The following is an 18,044-nucleotide window of genomic DNA, read 5'->3' as shown; positions in this document are numbered from 1 at the left end:
TCCCAGTAGTTACAGTGAAGTCAATTGGACCTCATATGCACACAAATTTAGGTACGATCTTGAAAACCTTGCTGCATTAGTTCTTATTTAGATACAAGGTTTTTCTCTCAAATTTCTTCATTGGTATTCAGGTCTGGCCTTCTGATAGATCCTTGTGTCTACAGAAAAGATTACGAAGGTCGGACCATGCAGATCTGAGGGAGCAGCTTCACTACAGCAAGAACACAAATGTATTACCTTGCCACATCAAACCGTGGCATGAAAATAGTCAATTGATACATATATTCTATTAACACAAGAACCAGTTCTTTCATTATATACACGAAATCCATCAATATTCTGGTCACTGGAATGTGGTAAATGGAAAGCTTGGGCTCAATCTGGAAAACTAGTGCTTGTTCTGCTGTTTGCTGGAGGGAATTTCTTGCTTGGTGCTGGTATCTGAAATTTTCTTTTAATTTTTTCTGTCTCATTTACTGCTCTTCCCTTGGAGAAGAAGGGGTACACACGGAGGAACTGGACAGTGAACTAGGTAAATCATCCATCTCTTGTTTTGATGTTTGACTTCAACTGCACAGTTTTAATCCTTTAATTGCTTTCTCCTTTGTGTCATTTTGCATCTTTCAATTTTGTTTTTCATTTCAACAAGCCTAATTTAGCAACAAAACTTCCCTGGCCCGTAAAGGTATTAGTCTTCCCCTAGTCTCACATCTGCGGTAGTTTTTGTACTCATTCAGAGTTTGAAGAAAGCTAGAGGGCCTTCGTTTTGCAAAGTTTGTTGGAATTTGCTTCCTTCAGGACTCCGCAGAAGTTAGGGGCTTTTACATTGGTATCTCTGGCTTCAGGGAAAGGTTCAAAGGTGTCAAAGTTGAAATCGAGTAGCCAAAGGATGAATATATTTGCCAGATAATAGAAACAATGTGTGATTTAGAAAGTTTTAAGTATTACACAGGTTGTTTTTGCTGAGCTTGTGAGTGAAATAGCAGAACATTTTGCCTCAGTAGCTGATTTTATAAAAAGATGATTTTCGATGATGGGGTACGTTTTTATTTGCTGCATCCTTTTGTGAAGTATGCTGTCTTGATATCTAATCTCAGCGGCGCTCGTTCTGTTATCCTGATGGTGGAGGTAGTTGTTATTTCTGTTCAGCTATGCTCTAGTGCACTTTGAAAGCTGAAAGGCATAAGAGATTGCATAGGATTTTGTTTCCACTATTACTGCTTTAAAGAGGACTGTATTTACAGTTTATAGTTCTGCATACTGGAGGATTGTATTACCAGAGAATTAACCTCCGCTTTCTGTAATGACTTGCAAGTTATTCTGCTTCCCGCTTTGGTGTGATTGATATGGCATTGGCAGCCAGCAGCTATTGACTCACTTTTAACACTTCTCCAGGAACTGTTCTTCTAGATAATATACCTGGAATAATGCATGAGAAGAAAGGCTGAAAAACAGATGCAGGGAAACTCATTAATTGATAAGCCTGACCCCAGTTCTGCAGGCACTTAAACACACAAGTGTTTTGCTTGAACATCATGAGATGTTCTCTTTGTTTTAATGCAGATAAGCTTTACTGAGGTCACAGCCCATTGATATGCTGTTGAGATTAGCAAATATTGCAGTGTGAAGAAAGACTTTTTCAAATGGTTCAGTTACAGCAAAGTTAGTGAGGGGACATGAAGACATATGGCCTACTCACTAAGTGCATCAGTGCTTAGCGTGAACACAGTGCTGCTGGATATTTAGCTCTGTAATGCATCTGCAGTTTATTTTATAAATATGAGAAAATCAAAAATTTAAATATTTTTACACCTTTTGAAATAGATGGACTGAATATGGAGTTATAGATCACCTCTCCTTATGTTGCCACCTCTCTTTTTACACAAAAAAAAATAGCGTTTGGAGTAGAATTTGTCATACACTTGGGCAGGTCCTCCTGGACTCACCAACGTGAGGAGCAGTATGAGCTGGGTACACTGAAGTCATCTCCAGCTCCTTCATGTGATGCATAGGAATGACTAAAATCCCTGGTTGTTGGAGGAGTTCCTTTGTAGGATTCCATCCATCCCATCTGTAGGGCAGGATACTAAACAAGAGCATCTTGGTAGGAATCCACGTATTTACCCCAGGCTTAAAAGTATGGATATTTGCCCATTGAATTCACCTGCTGACAAATTCTCTGAGGCTTCCGAGTACTGCATGGGTGTACCAAATTAAAAGCTGTATGGCTCACTCAGACTCCTAATGATGCAAAATGTTTTTGGAAATCTTGTATTTGTGAACAATTTTAATATGCTGGGTCATCTTCAGTTTGGCAGGAGATGAGGAGAAGGGAGATGAATAATTTAAAGCAGCTAAGAAGCCAGACTGCAACATGGCATAGAAATTATTGTTTTAGATGGCTATGGAGATTATTGACTTAGAGAAATTTCATAGGCTTTTTGGAAGTCCAAAAGTGCATTTAAGTAATCAACAAGTAATGTGTTAAAATTGCAGGGTTTTTGTATTGCTACTTCTAGAAACCTAGGCACACATTCCTCAAATGGGAAGCTGCAGAGATAGAAAACTGTCCAGGAGCCTGAAATGATTTGGGCACAATACCGCTTTTGGGGTTAGAAAAGTGATGATTTTCTGACTTTCCATGACAGTTCTTTAAAAGAAAAGTAAAAGTAAAGTTTAATACCAAAACTTGTTGTGAACAGAAGCAAAGCAAAGCATTTTTGTTTGAACTGTAAAAATCAAAAGCACTTAATAGTCCAAAATCAACAAAAATTGCTAAGCAAGTAAAATTGTGGAAAACTCGCTTCAAGGCATTTGTACATTACATCTCCCTTCCCCCATTAATTCCCCCCACCCTACCCACCCCCAGCTTGGTTGTTACCATACTACTTTCACCGCAGTGCAAATTAAGAATGAAACGGCTGCCACAACTTGCAATTTTCCTGATTGCTTGCTAGGTCTTAATTTAACTGCACGGAAACTCTTTAAGCCAGCCCCAGAATGCTTTCACCATACAGGACTCCTTTGCAAACCAGAGAGTAGTCTTTGCGAAAAGACTTTCAAGATTGGCCTTTCTCTTTCTAATTTTACCCTCATACACTCTTCTTCCTTGCATGGCGTGGAGAAATACCAGTTTCTGAAGCATTCATTTCAGATCAGTCTTCTGATAAACTTGTATAGTACTCTTACACCCAAAACTTAGCACTGGCTTGCATTTAATTGCTTATGTCTCAAGGAATCCAAAGATGGTTAACCCGGTAAGGATGAAATAATGATAAGAATGAAAAACCTACCTTGTACCTGCAAATAAGGGACATGTGGAGCAAAAACCCTGAAATCAATTTGATCTGATCTTCAGCCAGTTCCGAACACAAACATAAACTTTGAGTAATTAGTCCATGTGTGTTTGTATAGATTCTGTTCATCTCCAGTCTGGAGATGTTTCTATCCTTATGGCAACAGAGCTGAAGTCTGTTAAGGCAGAATTAGATAATTACATTTATTCTAGTTACTGGGCCATTGTTGATTGTAATGGCTGAGAAATTGATACCATTAATGAAAATAAATCTTTGCATTTGATAATAAACAAGCACTGATTATTTGCTGTTGGTCTCATCAGTCTAGTGATAAATTTTGAGGAATTATTTTGCATCAGGTATGTGAACTTAGTTACCTGACAATGCCTTTTTTTAAAAAAATGAACGTGCAGAGGCTGTGGGGCAGGGACCACACTTGCACAGTCCGTAGCATGGTGGAGCTTTCTTTTGAGTTGAATTACAATATTGCATAAACATCTCACTCTATCTGGGTACTTTCAGTACCCATAGCCAATGGGAACATTGTGTTCAAATGAGTGGGACAAGGATCAGGCCCTTAAGTAATACGTACAGCTTTAATAACCCTCAGTTGGATGCTGAAGTGATTTTATTACATTCACTAATTATAGCTAAAGTACTATATGCAGTCTAGAAAATCAACAAGAACAAAAGTGGATACATTTCCAAATGTTAATTTCATCTTCAGAACTGTTTTTTTGTTAATTATGCTAATTAAAAAAGGAAATCTGTGTTACATGTGATTATGGCAATATGTGTTTTTACATTAAGTACCATGCAGTGAAATACATCTGTGTGTGCCAGCCCCACTTGGGTGCTTTCCATATGCCGGGTGTTTACGTTAAATTCCCTTTGTCCCGTTCCAAGATGCACGTTTACGTTGGACTTGGGGCTGAGCGATGCAATGTAAATCCCTGAGAAATGTGTTAAAAAATATAATTTTATCAGCAGTGGCGAGCATAAATGGCCCTGCCCTGGTACAGAACGTAAAAGTACTCTTTCTGTTAGCTTGCTGCAGTTGCCTGCTGTAATCTTAGCCATCTTCATGTGCTGGTATTAATGTAAATCTGGCCTGTAGCCTGTATCCATCCATTTCTGCTGCAGTGCCTCGACCCAGGGCCACTTTGCCCTTGATGGTCAAGCCAGGAGGGTACTTGAGGCACTCCCAGAAAGGAAATTTATTGATCATTTGTTCATTTGATGCAAAAAAAAAAAAAAAAAAAAAAAACAAATCTAAAATTGACTGGCTGGGGCATCTTCCCACACTAACATGACACCGATGGGGCAGGTTGAGATGTTAGTGCCGCGCTACGCCAGCCTTTAAAGAAGGCTGTGATTGTTCTGGAAAGTGTCTGAAGCGATATCTGAGCTGCTGCTGCCGAGTGTGTACGCTGAGCAAGAGCAGGTACCTGCCAGAAAAAAGATCCTGCAATGGAGGCTTCAGTAATGCTTTCTCTATTTCCAGAGTTGCCTGCTGGTTGGGAGAAAATTGAGGATCCCGTATATGGTGTCTACTATGTAGAGTAAGTGCTGCTGTCCGGGTCTGGGGTGGCTGGTGGGTGGAGGAAGGGTTTCCTCTGCCTTGCGTTCCCCATCCTCGGGTGGGCTCTGCTCAGCACCCTGCTCAGCACCCTGCTCAGGGGAGGCAGGAGCAACCAAGGGCAGGGCATGCAGGAGCCCCAGCACCGCCCAAAATGCCTTCATCCATGGAGCCCTAACAAGCGGGCAATCAGCTGAGCTCGATCCCCTTCATCCAGCACTCTGCTGACAATACCAGTGTGTAAACCAGGCTGCCCATTCCCCTCAAGTGGAGGAATGGAGGAGCCTGCGTGGCCACCCAGCCACAGCAGAGGATCTTGCACCGGGCTGCATTGCTGTGACTAGAGTCACGGGGTTGGGGAGATGCTCTCCGGAATTAGAACAGCTTCTTCTCCATCTAGATGACAGACCGTTCCCTTGGGAAACTGGAGAGCCGAGTTTTGTTTCATCATTGACCCCATAAAATGAATTTTTAATTATGTGTATGCTCCTGTCTACTAGGGCGGCTTATGATAGCCCTCTGAATAGACATGGAATACAATTTCTGTCTGCTTTGGCTCAGTTCTGACCCCACCATCTGTGCCTAGGGAAACAAGGTTAGCAAACTGTGTAATTAAGGCTTGACATTTATTTACCAAAGACATCGAGAATATTTTTTTGGCTATTAAATGCCGTGCCAAGAGGTCTTTCCAGCCTTTTTTCCTGTCACTTTATATATCCGTGCCTGGTAGTTCTGTGGCACTCCTTACTGATGTAAGTAAATAGAAAAGTAACAGCAAGGAGACAAGTTTATTTTACTTACTATCTATAAGCTAGCAAGATGGTCGTAATTTGAGCATTTGTCTCTGTCCCTTCCAATTCAGGCACTCCTCTATTATTGCTTAATAGTTTTTTGAGAAACAACTTTATGATGAAAAAGTTTAAATTGTAGCATTTTTTTAAATTCTTATAATTATTCTTATAATTATATAAGTTTCTGAAGCTATCATGAAATTGGAAACCTTTTACAAAACTCACAGACTAGGTTTTACCTGCTTCTTTGTTTGGCTAAATATTGATCTTTAGCAGAAAAGAACAGCACTCTACAATGCTTGTATCATAATTACTTTAAAATATGTTTGCTTTTTAATAAAGCCTTGTGGGATAAGAGACTATAAAATCAAAAAAGTTCTTAAAGGGAAACTTTGCCTTGGACACAAAGATGGGCGTTAAGCAAATACAATTAACTCCACCAGTCCCCTGGCAGTAGGAAGCGTTTGTAGTGATGGAGAAACTTCTACTCTTGTGTTTGTGTGTTTTTTTTTTTCTTCTTGAAATTGGTAAGAAGTTTTAGCTCTAAACACCTTGTAAGGGTCAAAAGCACCCTAATGGCCCTTGAAGGAGAGCAGCTGGTGTTTCACCAAATGCCATTTTCAGCCAGGAGCGTTTGCTGGTGGCCAATGCTGAATGTTTTGATCCATTCAGAGCCCAGCTTTTCAGCCCATAGCCTGCATCCCAGCAGATATTTTTAAGACACTCTATTAATAGTGTGCATTGATCAGATAGCTGGCAGATGTTAGCGGGTATTGGGTTTGTGTTTGTTTTTTTCTTTTTTTTAACTTCAGTGAGCCAGGGAATGACTGCACCTCCGGGAATCAGATTAAAGCGGGGATGATATAAGCCTATCTTTTAAAATACAACCAGGCAAGGGCACCTTTTGTGCTTTAACCTCACCATTTTACAGAACAGATCATTATTTTAATGTATTTGAAGGAATTGGCCAATGCATCGTATCAAGACTGGAATCTGCTTGTTTTCTTAAATATCCTTTTTGGCACGACCAGGTGAGCATTGCTCCACATAGGCTGCTGTTCGTATCATTTGGAGTTTTACTCTAATACCTGACCATCATTCCTGCTTGTCACATAAAGGATTTCCTAATTCTTTGCTCTCTTTCTTCCCCAGCCACATCAACCGGAAGACACAATATGAAAACCCAGTTCTTGAAGCAAAGAGGAAGAAACAGCTTGAGCAACAGCAACAGCCACCCGAAGGTTGGCACCACCGAGGGCTTGGTGGTTGGGGTTTTCATGGGGGAATGTGCCTTCCCTCATTTTGGCAGCACCATGGCCATGTTTTTGTCCTTCACTTTGTGGCCTTAGAGCATTTAAAGGCAAAATAGAAAAGTTGCGTAAGCCCTTCACATAAGATGATTTTTTATTATTATTATTATTTTTTTCTAAAGCAGCTCAAGTGCAGTGAGATGCCTGTGGGTTTATTTGGTACCACCATAGCTTTCCCACACCTCATTCAGCAACTACTGTCCAAGGGGGAGATGATCTTAGGCCTCAGCATTCCCCCTGCAGCCCCATTTGCCACAACATCATCTCTTCTACTTAACAGTCAGGGTGAGCAGGTGTGGGCTGTGAGGAACAGATACAATACAGATGCTGACACCACCGAGATGCAAATGAATTCCCAAGTATGAGTGTGAGGTAGGGTGTCTCCGCAGTTGACCTGGACACAGGGAGTCCTCCAAAGCAGGTTTTTGAACATCCTATTCATTTTATTTCTTCTCTCCGCGACTCTTTCCACTCTTGCCATGCTTCTCATGTTTCCTGTGCTCAAGCCTCCCACTCCCACTGTGTGTACGTGCACGAACTCATAGTGCTGATGTGAAAGAAGTAACATTTCCCTCTCTGCCCCCTCCAGAATGGACAGAGGAGTGTCCATCTCTCCCACCACCCGCTGCTCCAAACCATGTTTCAAACAACCAAGAGGCAGTTCGGGAAGCACCAGTGCAAGGTAACAACCTTGTTGAACCAGTTGTAGAAGTGCACCTAGTTGTTTTTTTTTTTTTCACACAAATTAAATTCCCTCAGCCACCAGTAAAGGGAGTATCTCCATTACTAGTGTCATACACCAGGGCATGTGCCTGCTCATCTGAATTACCCTAGACTTTGAGACTAGTTGTTTCAAGACGACATCTGCTGCCAAATGTGAGAGGCAAATGAGATTACCTGCATGAAAAAAGGATTGTGACTGTTCTCCCGTGTAGGGTTCCAAGTCTTTAAAAAGGCATGAAAACATGAGTTACATCAGTGGGTTTTAACAGCAGCTGCTGCTGGTGGATGCAAGTGCAAATGGGAGGAGAACTTTTTCTACAGAGCTGTATGGGTAAGCAAGGATTAGGCTTTTATATCTTCTAAACGCTGCTGAGTTTAGAGCGTGGCTCTTATAGTAAGATTAAGAGCAAACATATTTTTTTTTCTGTTCATACAGGGCAACCCTCCCTCCCCAATCAACACAAAATCTTACCATATTTTAATATGACAAAGACACGGACATCCACGTGAAAATTTAAGTTTGAATGCCTTTAACGTGGAAGGGGTAGGAGCTGGGAGGGAGTGATGAGGCGGGAGTGATATTAGATCGAAACACTGTGGACCTACTTTGAAGTTGAATTAAATGTGTACAAGCACTATAGAGTATGATAGCCCTTTTTATTAGTGTTGGTGGTCTGTGTGTGGCCAGCTCCTCACAGACCAGTGGCTTGTATTAAAAACCTTGCCAGACAGGACAGGAATCATTCCTAGATGTGCAGCATGAGCAAAATGTTGGGTCATGTTGCCAGCAAGGGCCGAGTTCCACTTGTACCGGTTGCAGTACAAGTGCTCTCTGCTAACAAGTGGTTGTAAGTAAGCTGCATCTTTAGTGACGTCCGAATTGCATCACATGTGTGTGGCATTGCCCTGGTGTGCAGGAACCAGAGGATGAAGAAGGTGAGAGAAGGGGACACAGGAGCATGTCATCGCAGCAGAGCTGGGGGAGGCAGGCCCCAGGAGCTGGGAAACAACTCTCTAGCTCTGCAGGTCAGCCATGGTCTCCAAAGATGAGTCTGGCAGGTGTGGTGGCATCCAGGGTTGCCTTTTCTGCCATGAAGAGCCAGGGCGTGCTCACTGCTACAGGTGGCAGCAGATCTGACTTTCCAAAAAAGCTGTGCCCAACGGGACGGTATCCAAACCCCCCAGCACATTCCCAAGGGGTATTAGAGTGTGTTAGGATAGTCCAGACTGGCAGCAAGGAAAAATGCAGGAGGTCTGGGGGCAGTGCCCTGCCCACCAGGCATCTGGTGTTCATTATCTCACCAGAGTGCCCCCAAACAGCTGGTCCTCTCCAAGGAGACATCTCCGAATGCCCCGTCTGCCTTTCACACTGTCAGGAAGGAGCAGGGCTGCCCAAGCACCCATGCATGGCAACACAAAGGACCCGTTAGGAGCCTCACTCAGCTCTCTACCCACTCCTGACTGCCATCCACCAAAACCTTACAGCAACACTGCAGGAAAGTGTTAGCGTGTCTCAGCACCACTCTGAGTGATGTGCCCTGATACCACTGATGACTGTCTCTCTTCCATTCCTTCCTCTTTCTTTCTCAGTGCTGCTCCTCCTTCTCTCGCTCCCCTTTCCGCAGCAGCTCCCTGCCCTCCTGCCCTATGCCCAGGGGCTTCCAGCTCCCACCGGTGGCACTGCTGGTGGGGATGTGGGCACAAGGAACCCTCCCTGTGCCTCTGGCACTGCTCTTCCAGCTGGGATTTTGTGGATACACTCATTTAAAACGTGAGCCTCTCCCAGATGCTGTAGGTGGGACATAGCCTGTGGTGCTACCACCTGCTGTTACTGCAGGGCGAGTTCACGCTGTTTGTAGGCAGAAGCTGGCAAGCTCTGCCTGTTCTGTTCAGCTTTTGAACCAGAAATTAGCAGAGGACCAAGCCCTGCTACGTGCTGCCTCTCAGCTGTGTTGTTACCGGCGAGGCTGGGCTGCACTCAGCGATCAAGGCGCTTTTCTGCACCTTGGGTCCTGCCCACGGTGTGTGGGATTTCTGCGCTACCCTTCAAAGGCAGAAGAGTGCGAATCCCCGCACTTCCCCCTCATGAATAATCTTCAAATGTATGTTTTTGTTCCCCCCCCCCAGTCAAAGGCTTACAAGCCTCCCTCAAGGTCTGCTTTCTGAGCAGAGGCCCACGGCGATGCCGCCGAGGTTTTTTGAACATGTGCCAGCTCTCCCGGCTGCGCCGCACGCTGCTGCTCCCGGAGCTGTCACCAGAGGGCTTAGTGGCACAGTCGCTTCCCCTCTAAGCATTAAAAACAATTAAAAGTGCAAAGGTGTTTAGCGTTGGCACTATGAAGTACAGCGGTTATGATTCCTTCTCCAAGGCTGTGCAACATGCTCGGCGACGATGCACTTTTGGAGCGCCTTGTTCTCTCTTAACCAAGATCCCGGAGAGCTTTAGCAGCCTCCAGCACAGCCACCCCGGTCCCGGGGTACTCTTTGATCCGTACCTCACAACAGCAGTGCTTCATCCGCAACAGGCAAGGAACAAAAAGAAGAGTCAGGCACCAAGCAGTGTCTGAAGAACAGCAGCACCTCCCTGCCCTTTCAGCAGAGGTCGTAGGGCGGCAGTGGTGGTGGGCAGGGGATTGTGCTGAAGGGTTGGGCAGTGTCTGCCACTGCTCGGAAGCTGCTTTTTGCTTGGTGGGTTGGGAGAAGGCCAATGGGAGGAAAACATAACGGTACTCACTTCTGCAGAAATTCTCCCTACAGACTCCTTTGTGGGGGGCAGATGTGCTGCCCGCCTCCCATCCCTACTGGGATGGATGTAACCACCTCAGGACAGAGGTAAGACATGTATCTAAGCCAGCACTGCCAGATTTAGTATATTTCATTCCCCCCCAAAAAAACATATTTCCCCCTGTGTAGCCTCGGGGCTTTGGTATGCACAAGCACAGCTAACAGAGCAGCTGGTAATAGGAGGTTTTTGCTCATTCCTTCTACTGCATGATTGGTCCCAGGGAAACAGGTGGAGTGCAACGAGGTGCCAGGACAGCAGAGCCAAGCCTGGTCCCAGCCTGGCTCAGTGCTGTGTCTGTGCACTTGTTAGAACGGGGAGGGACAGAGGAAAAACAGATCAAATGCTCTTGCCTGCCTGTTCATAGATTTTCCAAACTTCCTACGCAGGAAAACCTTTTTTTACGAGAAACCCTTCGGAGTTGAAAGGGAAGTTCATCCACACTAAGCTAAGGAAAAGCAGCAGGGGGTTTGGCTTCACTGTTGTCGGAGGAGATGAGCCAGATGAATTTCTGCAGATCAAAAGTTTGGTGCTCGACGGCCCCGCAGCCCTGGATGGCAAAATGGAAACAGGTACTTTAAATCAAAATCTCCACCACCACTTTGATTTATGTTTTTACAGATGTTTTTATGTGCAATTGTTAACGACCTCGAGTCCTCACCTTGTTTTGGGGGAAAGGCATTCAGCTTTCCAATTAGCAAGCAAGGAAATGGGATACATTGAGAGATATGCTCTAAATCTGCGGTGTTTTTGCAGGGTTGCATCACTGCATGTTGTATATATCTGTATATATCATGGCACGCACCCCTTCTCCCAGCTTCTCGCAGGATATGGGCAGCGGAGTGCCCACCTGCGCATCGCACGCTAAAGATCCTTGCAGCCTCAGCCTTCAAGAAGTGAATCATACCTACATTTCAGGCTGAAGTATGCTTGAGACATGCTACGTGGCGCTGTTTTTGAGCAGTTGGGATTTGAGCCTTCTGTTACAGCTCTCATAAGCTCTCAGTTTTGCTTCTATCATATGTCAGTGTAGCGCAGGGCGTAACAGTGAGAGCTGGGGCTTCACAATAACTGCTAAATGGGCTATATATTGTCGCTTGAATTTATTAAGTTTTGCATGAGCCAAATTCCACTTTCCCTTTCAAAAATATTTGTGTACATGAAGGCTTTATGCAGTGAATCCATTATGTACAGATAATGTTTCCTAACCCAAATGTGACCGCTCCTTTTCCTTGCAAAGTATTTGGGTGCTGCTCTTCACCTGTGAGTGGTACCTGTGGGTGCTGTGGACCAGAGCTCACAGGCTCCACTTCTCATGTTCCTGCACAGACAGACGTGAAGCAGCCGTACTCATTTGTCTATCTGTCTATGTCCTCTGCAGGGGATGTCATAGTCAGCGTGAACGACACCTGTGTGCTGGGGCACACTCACGCTCAAGTCGTGAAAATCTTCCAGTCCATCCCCATCGGTGCCAGCGTGGACCTGGAACTGTGCCGAGGCTACCCCCTGCCCTTCGATCCCGATGACCCCAACACGAGCCTGGTGACGTCCGTGGCGATTTTGGACAAAGAGCCGATCATTGTGAACGGGCAGGAAAACTACGACTCCCCGGCAAGCCACAGCAGTAAAACAGGGAAAGTAAACGGCACAAAGGAAGCGAGACCCAGCAGCCCGGCTGAGGTCTCCTCCAACGGACCCCACGGCTACCCCAATGACACGGTCTCTTTGGCGTCCTCGATAGCAACGCAGCCTGAACTGATAACTGTGCATATAGTGAAAGGGCCCATGGGCTTTGGCTTTACTATAGCAGACAGTCCCGGCGGGGGCGGCCAGAGAGTGAAACAAATTGTGGACAGCCCGCGGTGCCGAGGCCTGAAGGAGGGCGATCTCATAGTCGAAGTGAACAAGAAGAATGTGCAGAGCCTCACGCACAACCAGGTGGTGGATATGCTGATTGAATGTCCCAAGGGAAGCGAAGTCACGTTGCTGGTGCAGCGAGGAGGTACGTTTTCAAGGCTGCTTGCAGATCTTTCTTCTTGAAATCAAACAAAAAAAGCGCACGTCACAAAAGACCTGCTCTCATAAACTTCTCTGTTGAAATGCTTTGTGGCCTGAGGTATAGAACTGCCGCATGTTGGCAGGTGTTAGGTCATATAGGTGGTTAAAATTATTTGGGTTTTGATGCTGATCTGAGGGCAATGTGCATTAGTTCTGTGCGCACTTGCACTACACACGGCTTCTGGTAGGGGGCAAGAGGGTGGTATGGCTACACCTTTACTTACATTACAAACCCTGATCCGCTCATAAAACTTTATTCATTTGAAAAAAATGAGGACATTTCTTGAGCTGTTTTAAGGGATGAAAGAAGCTTGTAACATGTTTTGTGATTTGCAGTGTCCGAAGTGAGATACTCGTGGACTTTTCACTATGGAAAGGACTTTTCACTGGGGTACCATTGGGGTTGGAGGCAGAGGAGTTAAACTTCTCCAAGTTGTGAGCAACTGAAATGTTTCTTCTTGCCATATTCATTTGTTGGCAACTGGGAGCTGAGCTTATTTTTGGTTGCATTGCTGAGATGGCACAGCAGGTACAAAAAGCGTCCTGCAGTCAGTATGTTTGCAGTCCAGGCATGGGCATGGAGAGTAACCTGCTAGTGGGATCCGGCCGTCTGCAGGAGCACTCTGCCACCCCCAGAGTAAGGGTAAAGCAGCACACCCCACCTCACGTAGCACGTTCTTAAAAAAGCAGATTAATTTACAGGGAGAGAGTATGGAGCTTGCAGGGGATGTCCAGGTCGGCTGCAGAGTATGAAGCTGAGAGCACAGGGCTCAGCTCTCCCCTGTGCCTCTGCTCCCTGCTGTGAGAAGGGATCAGCCTGGTGCTGGCCTTGCGGCTCTGAGAGGGGCAAAGCCCTGGCCCCGCTGTGCCCCCAGTCCCACGTGGTGCTTTGCACAGACAACACGCACATGGGTGCTCAGCACCCTGCAGGGACAGAGGTAAGCTGAGGGGCAGGTGCTGAATGCAGCCCCAGGCAGCCCTGGGAGGAATGTTAGATATGAAAGCACTTCTCTGAAACCCTCCCAAAGTGTTTTGATTGTAGTCAGTTGGCGACCAAGGCCAGTCCATGTAATGGAGACACACTGGTTTCTGAATTTGCAACTCTGGTTTGTTTTTGAAGTCCTTTCAAGGAACGGAGGGCACCGATTCTGCAATTAATAGCAATCCCAGAGAAAGCAGCGCCTTTCTTATACTCCTTCCTTTGCAAGTGCCTACTGTATTTTTGTATTTTGGTGGTAAATTAAAAAGTACGGAAAAGAATATATTAAGAGTTCTGCAATTTTCAAGGTGTGAGTTCCTTAGAGACTTTCAATACCAGATAGGTTTAAAAAATGGACCGCAGTCTCATGATTAATATATGTATTTTGGAAAAAATATGGTTGGAAGAAAGATAGCAGCTATTATTAATCCTCCTTGAGAGCACATATATATCTGGTACCACCATACATTAATTATTTGAATTGTGGCTGACATTTAATAATTCTCCTTGTGCCTTGAAGGCATAATGAAAAGATTTGATGAGGAAATAAAAGCAGAGTTTTAATAGGATAGTAAATAGTTCCCTGGTAATCTTGCTGAATCTCATATATTTTTTATTGAATTGAGACACTAAACACATGTTGAACATTTGCTGTCCCCCTCCCACACAGGTGCCATATCAATCTCCTTGAGCTCCCTCCCTCCCTCAAGGTCCTGACATTTCTCTCTCAGTGCAGAGCACTTGTAGCTCCAAATTTCATGCTCTCATGATACAGGACTCTGAAACTGTGGTGGCCCCAGATCTAGTTAGTCAGTGAAATGTGTTTTTCTCCCCACCCAGAAGAAAGCATGGAGATTGCGGCTCGCAAGCAGAATACACACAGCAGTAGTAGCCCACCTTCAAAACCAGTCGGGTTTGTTAAAAGCTCGAGGTGGAGGTGGCTAAAACATACTCAACACTCAGTGCTGCTGCACTTGGGTCCTCTCTCCGGAAGTTTTGCCTTGTGTTAGCTCGGCCAAGTCTTTTATCAGAAGTACCATCCCCAAACAATGTGCTGCTGTTTGTTGTGGTCCGATTACAGAAATGCGTTTGGCCCCTGTGCCTGATAAGCTCCGTCAGGGCTCCTGAAGCTGTTCTTCTTTAGCTTCAGTCCATTGTCCTTTCCTCCTCCTCCCTCTGGTGTCCAGTGAAGAAAGTGCTCAGATGCTGCCAGGCATCCTTGCATTAGCCTAGCATTTGCATTCAGGCTTTGCATGAAGCATCCCTGTAACGCTGCGTCTGGTGCTCAGAGCTGTCAAAAGGATTTGTCGGAAGTGATTACTAATCAGGCAGAAAAATACCAGCAAAAGACGGGTAATATATAGGAAAAGCTCTGCCTGCTCCAAGCTGCTCGTGCGCTCCCAACAACAAGGTTTAATTGTTAAAATGCAAACCCGCAGCCTCTGAGAGCAGCCTGGGAAATACTTCCCATAACGCTGGCTTGGGGGAGCGGGCGAGTCCTGCAGGTGCTCCGAGGGAGGACCAGAAGGAAGGTTTCAGGGAGCATGGAGCTGAAATGCCCCCTCTGCATGCTCAGCTGCTCGTGTGTCATCTGAAAATCATCTGTGGGACTCATATGAAATTTTGGGGGGAATAAGTACATTAAGGGAGTGATGATGTCATGTCATTTTTTTGCTTTCGAGAGGCCCCATGGGAGACTTGCCTTACCTCTGTTCTGCTTTCAGTTTATTTTCCCCTTTCTCCTCCCTTCCCTAGGGCTTGACTATAGTCTTGCTGTCTGTAGCTATTAGGCAGGAGAGAGAAGATTCTTAAACCAAAGAGATCCTGGCTGAGGAGCAAATGGGTGTTGTTTGGCCACGAGTAATTAAAAGTGGTATTAAGAAGAAGGTGCCGACCCATCAGAGTGTGTAAGTCCAACTGGAGGAGGCAGGAAGCCTTTGCTGACTGAAGGCGAAGCTCAGCAGGTCTGAAGGGGCTACGACACGGTGCTTGCACCAGGGGAAGAGATGCTTGGCAGCGCAGGAGGGCCATTCGAGGCCTGGCTACATAAAACTGCCAGCGCTATGGGTTACAAAACGCAGAATTAAGGAGAAGTTTTTGTCCCTGCGATGCACAATGCCACTGCACATCTCATTTATTTTGAAGAATTATTGTTAACAAGGCCGCAAAAAGGCACATCTTTATTTTGAGTATTTGTAACTGAAAAAGGTTATTTAAACATTGAACCTACCAAGTAAACAAAGTACTTTTCCCCCCAAAAAAGGTAATGTTTGCCACTTGAAATCCATTTTTCATTGAAATCTTGTCGACGCAGAGTAATTGACTGAAATCAGCAATTCTCAAATACCTCACCATTCTGCAGAGATTCCATTTATAATAAAAGCAACATTTTGTCAGAATAATTTCCCAGCTTCCCAAGTGACTTCTGTTCCAGGGAGCTGTGTCTGTGCTAGGACAGGCAGGGGCTGCTTTAGAAGAAGTTATTCTGCAAAAACTACCGGGCTGTATTTATCTGGGTCAGTAAGAACTAACATTTGTCTCCGTGAAAGTAGCTGCCTGTTTTCCTAATGTATTTTGCAAATTAAAGAGGATTTTATTTTATTTTTTTTTCTATTTTGGGTTAGTCTTCAGTACAAATCATCCAACAATACCGTGACTGCTTTGTGATGGGTTACAAGACAGGCTGAGCAGTTTGCATGCAGGTTTGTGTGGGCAGTTTCCTCTCCAAGCATTCACAGTTGGTGCTCGCTGGCATCTTTATTGACCACAAGGTTGAAAGTAGCATAAACCTGGAGCCTGATCTATGTAATCCCCTCAAAGGTGTGTTCCCACTTCACTGGAGATCAAAGTAAAAGCGTGTAGTTGAGATGTCACTCACGTGTCACGTGCAGATCAGTGCAGTTTCTAGTTGCTTTCCCTAGTGCCAAATTCACATTAAGCCAGGGAACGGAAATAAGTCTTTTGAGACGTAAAATGGTACAAATGTTGGAGTTTCAAAACTACGTGTGTTTCATGGGAAGGGGAGACTGAGCAGCATCTACCTGCGTGAATGCCATCAGTGGGTACCTGAGCGCTAACCTCCGTGTAAAAGCAGTCAGTGGTGAAATCTCTGTTTCGGGTTCAATTGAATGGAAGGTGTTTGTGTGGAGAGATGAGTCAGGAAAGAGTGGGGAGGCCTGTGCCGGATAACCCCGTGCATTTGCTCCTTGACTCAGCCTTAAGAAGGTCCTTGCCATACATACAACTACAGCAGAGGTTTGTAGCAACGGAACGAAGTTACAGAGCTTGGAAGCAATAAACCTATTAAGTCTGCTTAGCTATATGAAGCCTCCCTTGCTGTTCCAGAGATACTCTTGGCGTGTGAGGCTAATTAACCTCCACCACTTCCCGTGGAGAGGAGTTAACTCCTTCCTCTTGTGCCAAAAATGAGTGCTGGAGTCAACTGCTCTGGACTCAAAGGGTCTTTCAGTAGCCTAAAATGGAAGGAGTTGGGTTTTTTGTTTGTTTTGTTTTGTTTTTTTCCTCTCCCTCTATTTATCTTGTGTTTAGGCCCTTGAAACATAATATAATAATATAAAGATTTTTGTCCTTTTCTTTATGCTGCTGGCTGCAGCTTCAGGCTCCCCCCAGCCAGGGCAGAGAGAGTTAGAAGATCCTTTAGACACAGTGGGAAAGCTTTGCAAACAATATATCATAACAACTTATAATTGCATGCACATTATAACAGCGTGATTGAAGTCAGATTGCTCTTTGAGATCTAGAGTGTCAAAATACAATGCTTTGGCGTAAGTTACAGCGACTCTGAGCACAAGTACCCAAACCGAGTGAGATCCATTGCCACTGCTGGATTCACAGGACATCTCCTCCCTTTTTTCTGCCCCCACCACAAACCCCTATCTGTCTGAATTTTATAAGTGAAAATGTTGTCTTTGTACTTGTTTATTGAGATCCCTTTACCCCCACAGAAAGGAAACTTTACCTTCCTGTCCTTACCAAAAGTGTTGGAAAGCAATCATTGAGTGGTAAGAGCCAAAAAAAGAAAAAAAAAAAAAAGTCTAATCTCACAGTGTTGGAATTAGAGCTCCTTTTCAGTTGCTATCCCTAATGATGTAAAACCATGGTAATTAGAGTTGCAATCAGCTATTCAGTAGAGGCTTGAACTCTTTTTGAACAAGCCACTCCTGTTTGCCCTTTAGGCTTGCAGTGAAGAGCGAGCTGAAAGTCATGCCACTTACACATCTAGCTGCCAGAAAATCTGAGACTGCCTTAGCAGCTGCTGAAGCAGAGGAAAAGTGAGTCCAAACTGTTTTTAGGACAAAATCACAACCTGGGAATCAGATGACCGTTACCACAGAGCGTGTTTGCCTGTGCCAAAGCTTCTGGAAAGGGAAGAAAAGTTCAGGGCTTCCAGCAGTGTTTTCGGTTCTCGGCACAGAGGGAGCAGAGCATTATACTGGGGTCTTTGTCCCACGCTTGAATCCGCAGGCACCCCCATGAAAATTCACCTCACTGAGCTCGGAGCTGCC

General features: G+C 44.9%; 1 protein-coding gene across 28 annotated transcripts in view; it reads left to right on the top strand.

The window, feature by feature from the left end:
• The window catches only part of MAGI1 (membrane associated guanylate kinase, WW and PDZ domain containing 1), a 274,668-nt gene that overhangs the window by 209,633 nt on the left and 46,991 nt on the right, over nucleotides 1–18,044 (top strand). For 15 of the 28 annotated variants that reach the window (XM_035338225.1, XM_035338224.1, XM_035338217.1 and 12 more), the window contains exons 7-12: nucleotides 494–532; nucleotides 4,801–4,858; nucleotides 6,819–6,907; nucleotides 7,566–7,658; nucleotides 10,871–11,053; nucleotides 11,863–12,483. In XM_035338225.1, the coding sequence (XP_035194116.1) occupies nucleotides 494–532; nucleotides 4,801–4,858; nucleotides 6,819–6,907; nucleotides 7,566–7,658; nucleotides 10,871–11,053; nucleotides 11,863–12,483 (1,083 nt within the window). The remainder of the gene's footprint in view (nucleotides 1–493; nucleotides 533–4,800; nucleotides 4,859–6,818; nucleotides 6,908–7,565; nucleotides 7,659–10,870; nucleotides 11,054–11,862; nucleotides 12,484–18,044) is intronic. The other 13 variants (XM_035338235.1, XM_035338220.1, XM_035338234.1 and 10 more) reach the window with 4 other exon arrangements.

This window comes from Oxyura jamaicensis, chromosome 12 (genome assembly GCF_011077185.1).
Source record: "Oxyura jamaicensis isolate SHBP4307 breed ruddy duck chromosome 12, BPBGC_Ojam_1.0, whole genome shotgun sequence".
NCBI classification, from domain to species: domain Eukaryota; kingdom Metazoa; phylum Chordata; class Aves; order Anseriformes; family Anatidae; genus Oxyura; species Oxyura jamaicensis.
Note: the sequence above shows the minus strand (reverse complement) of the source record. Positions and strands in the feature narration are given on the sequence as shown.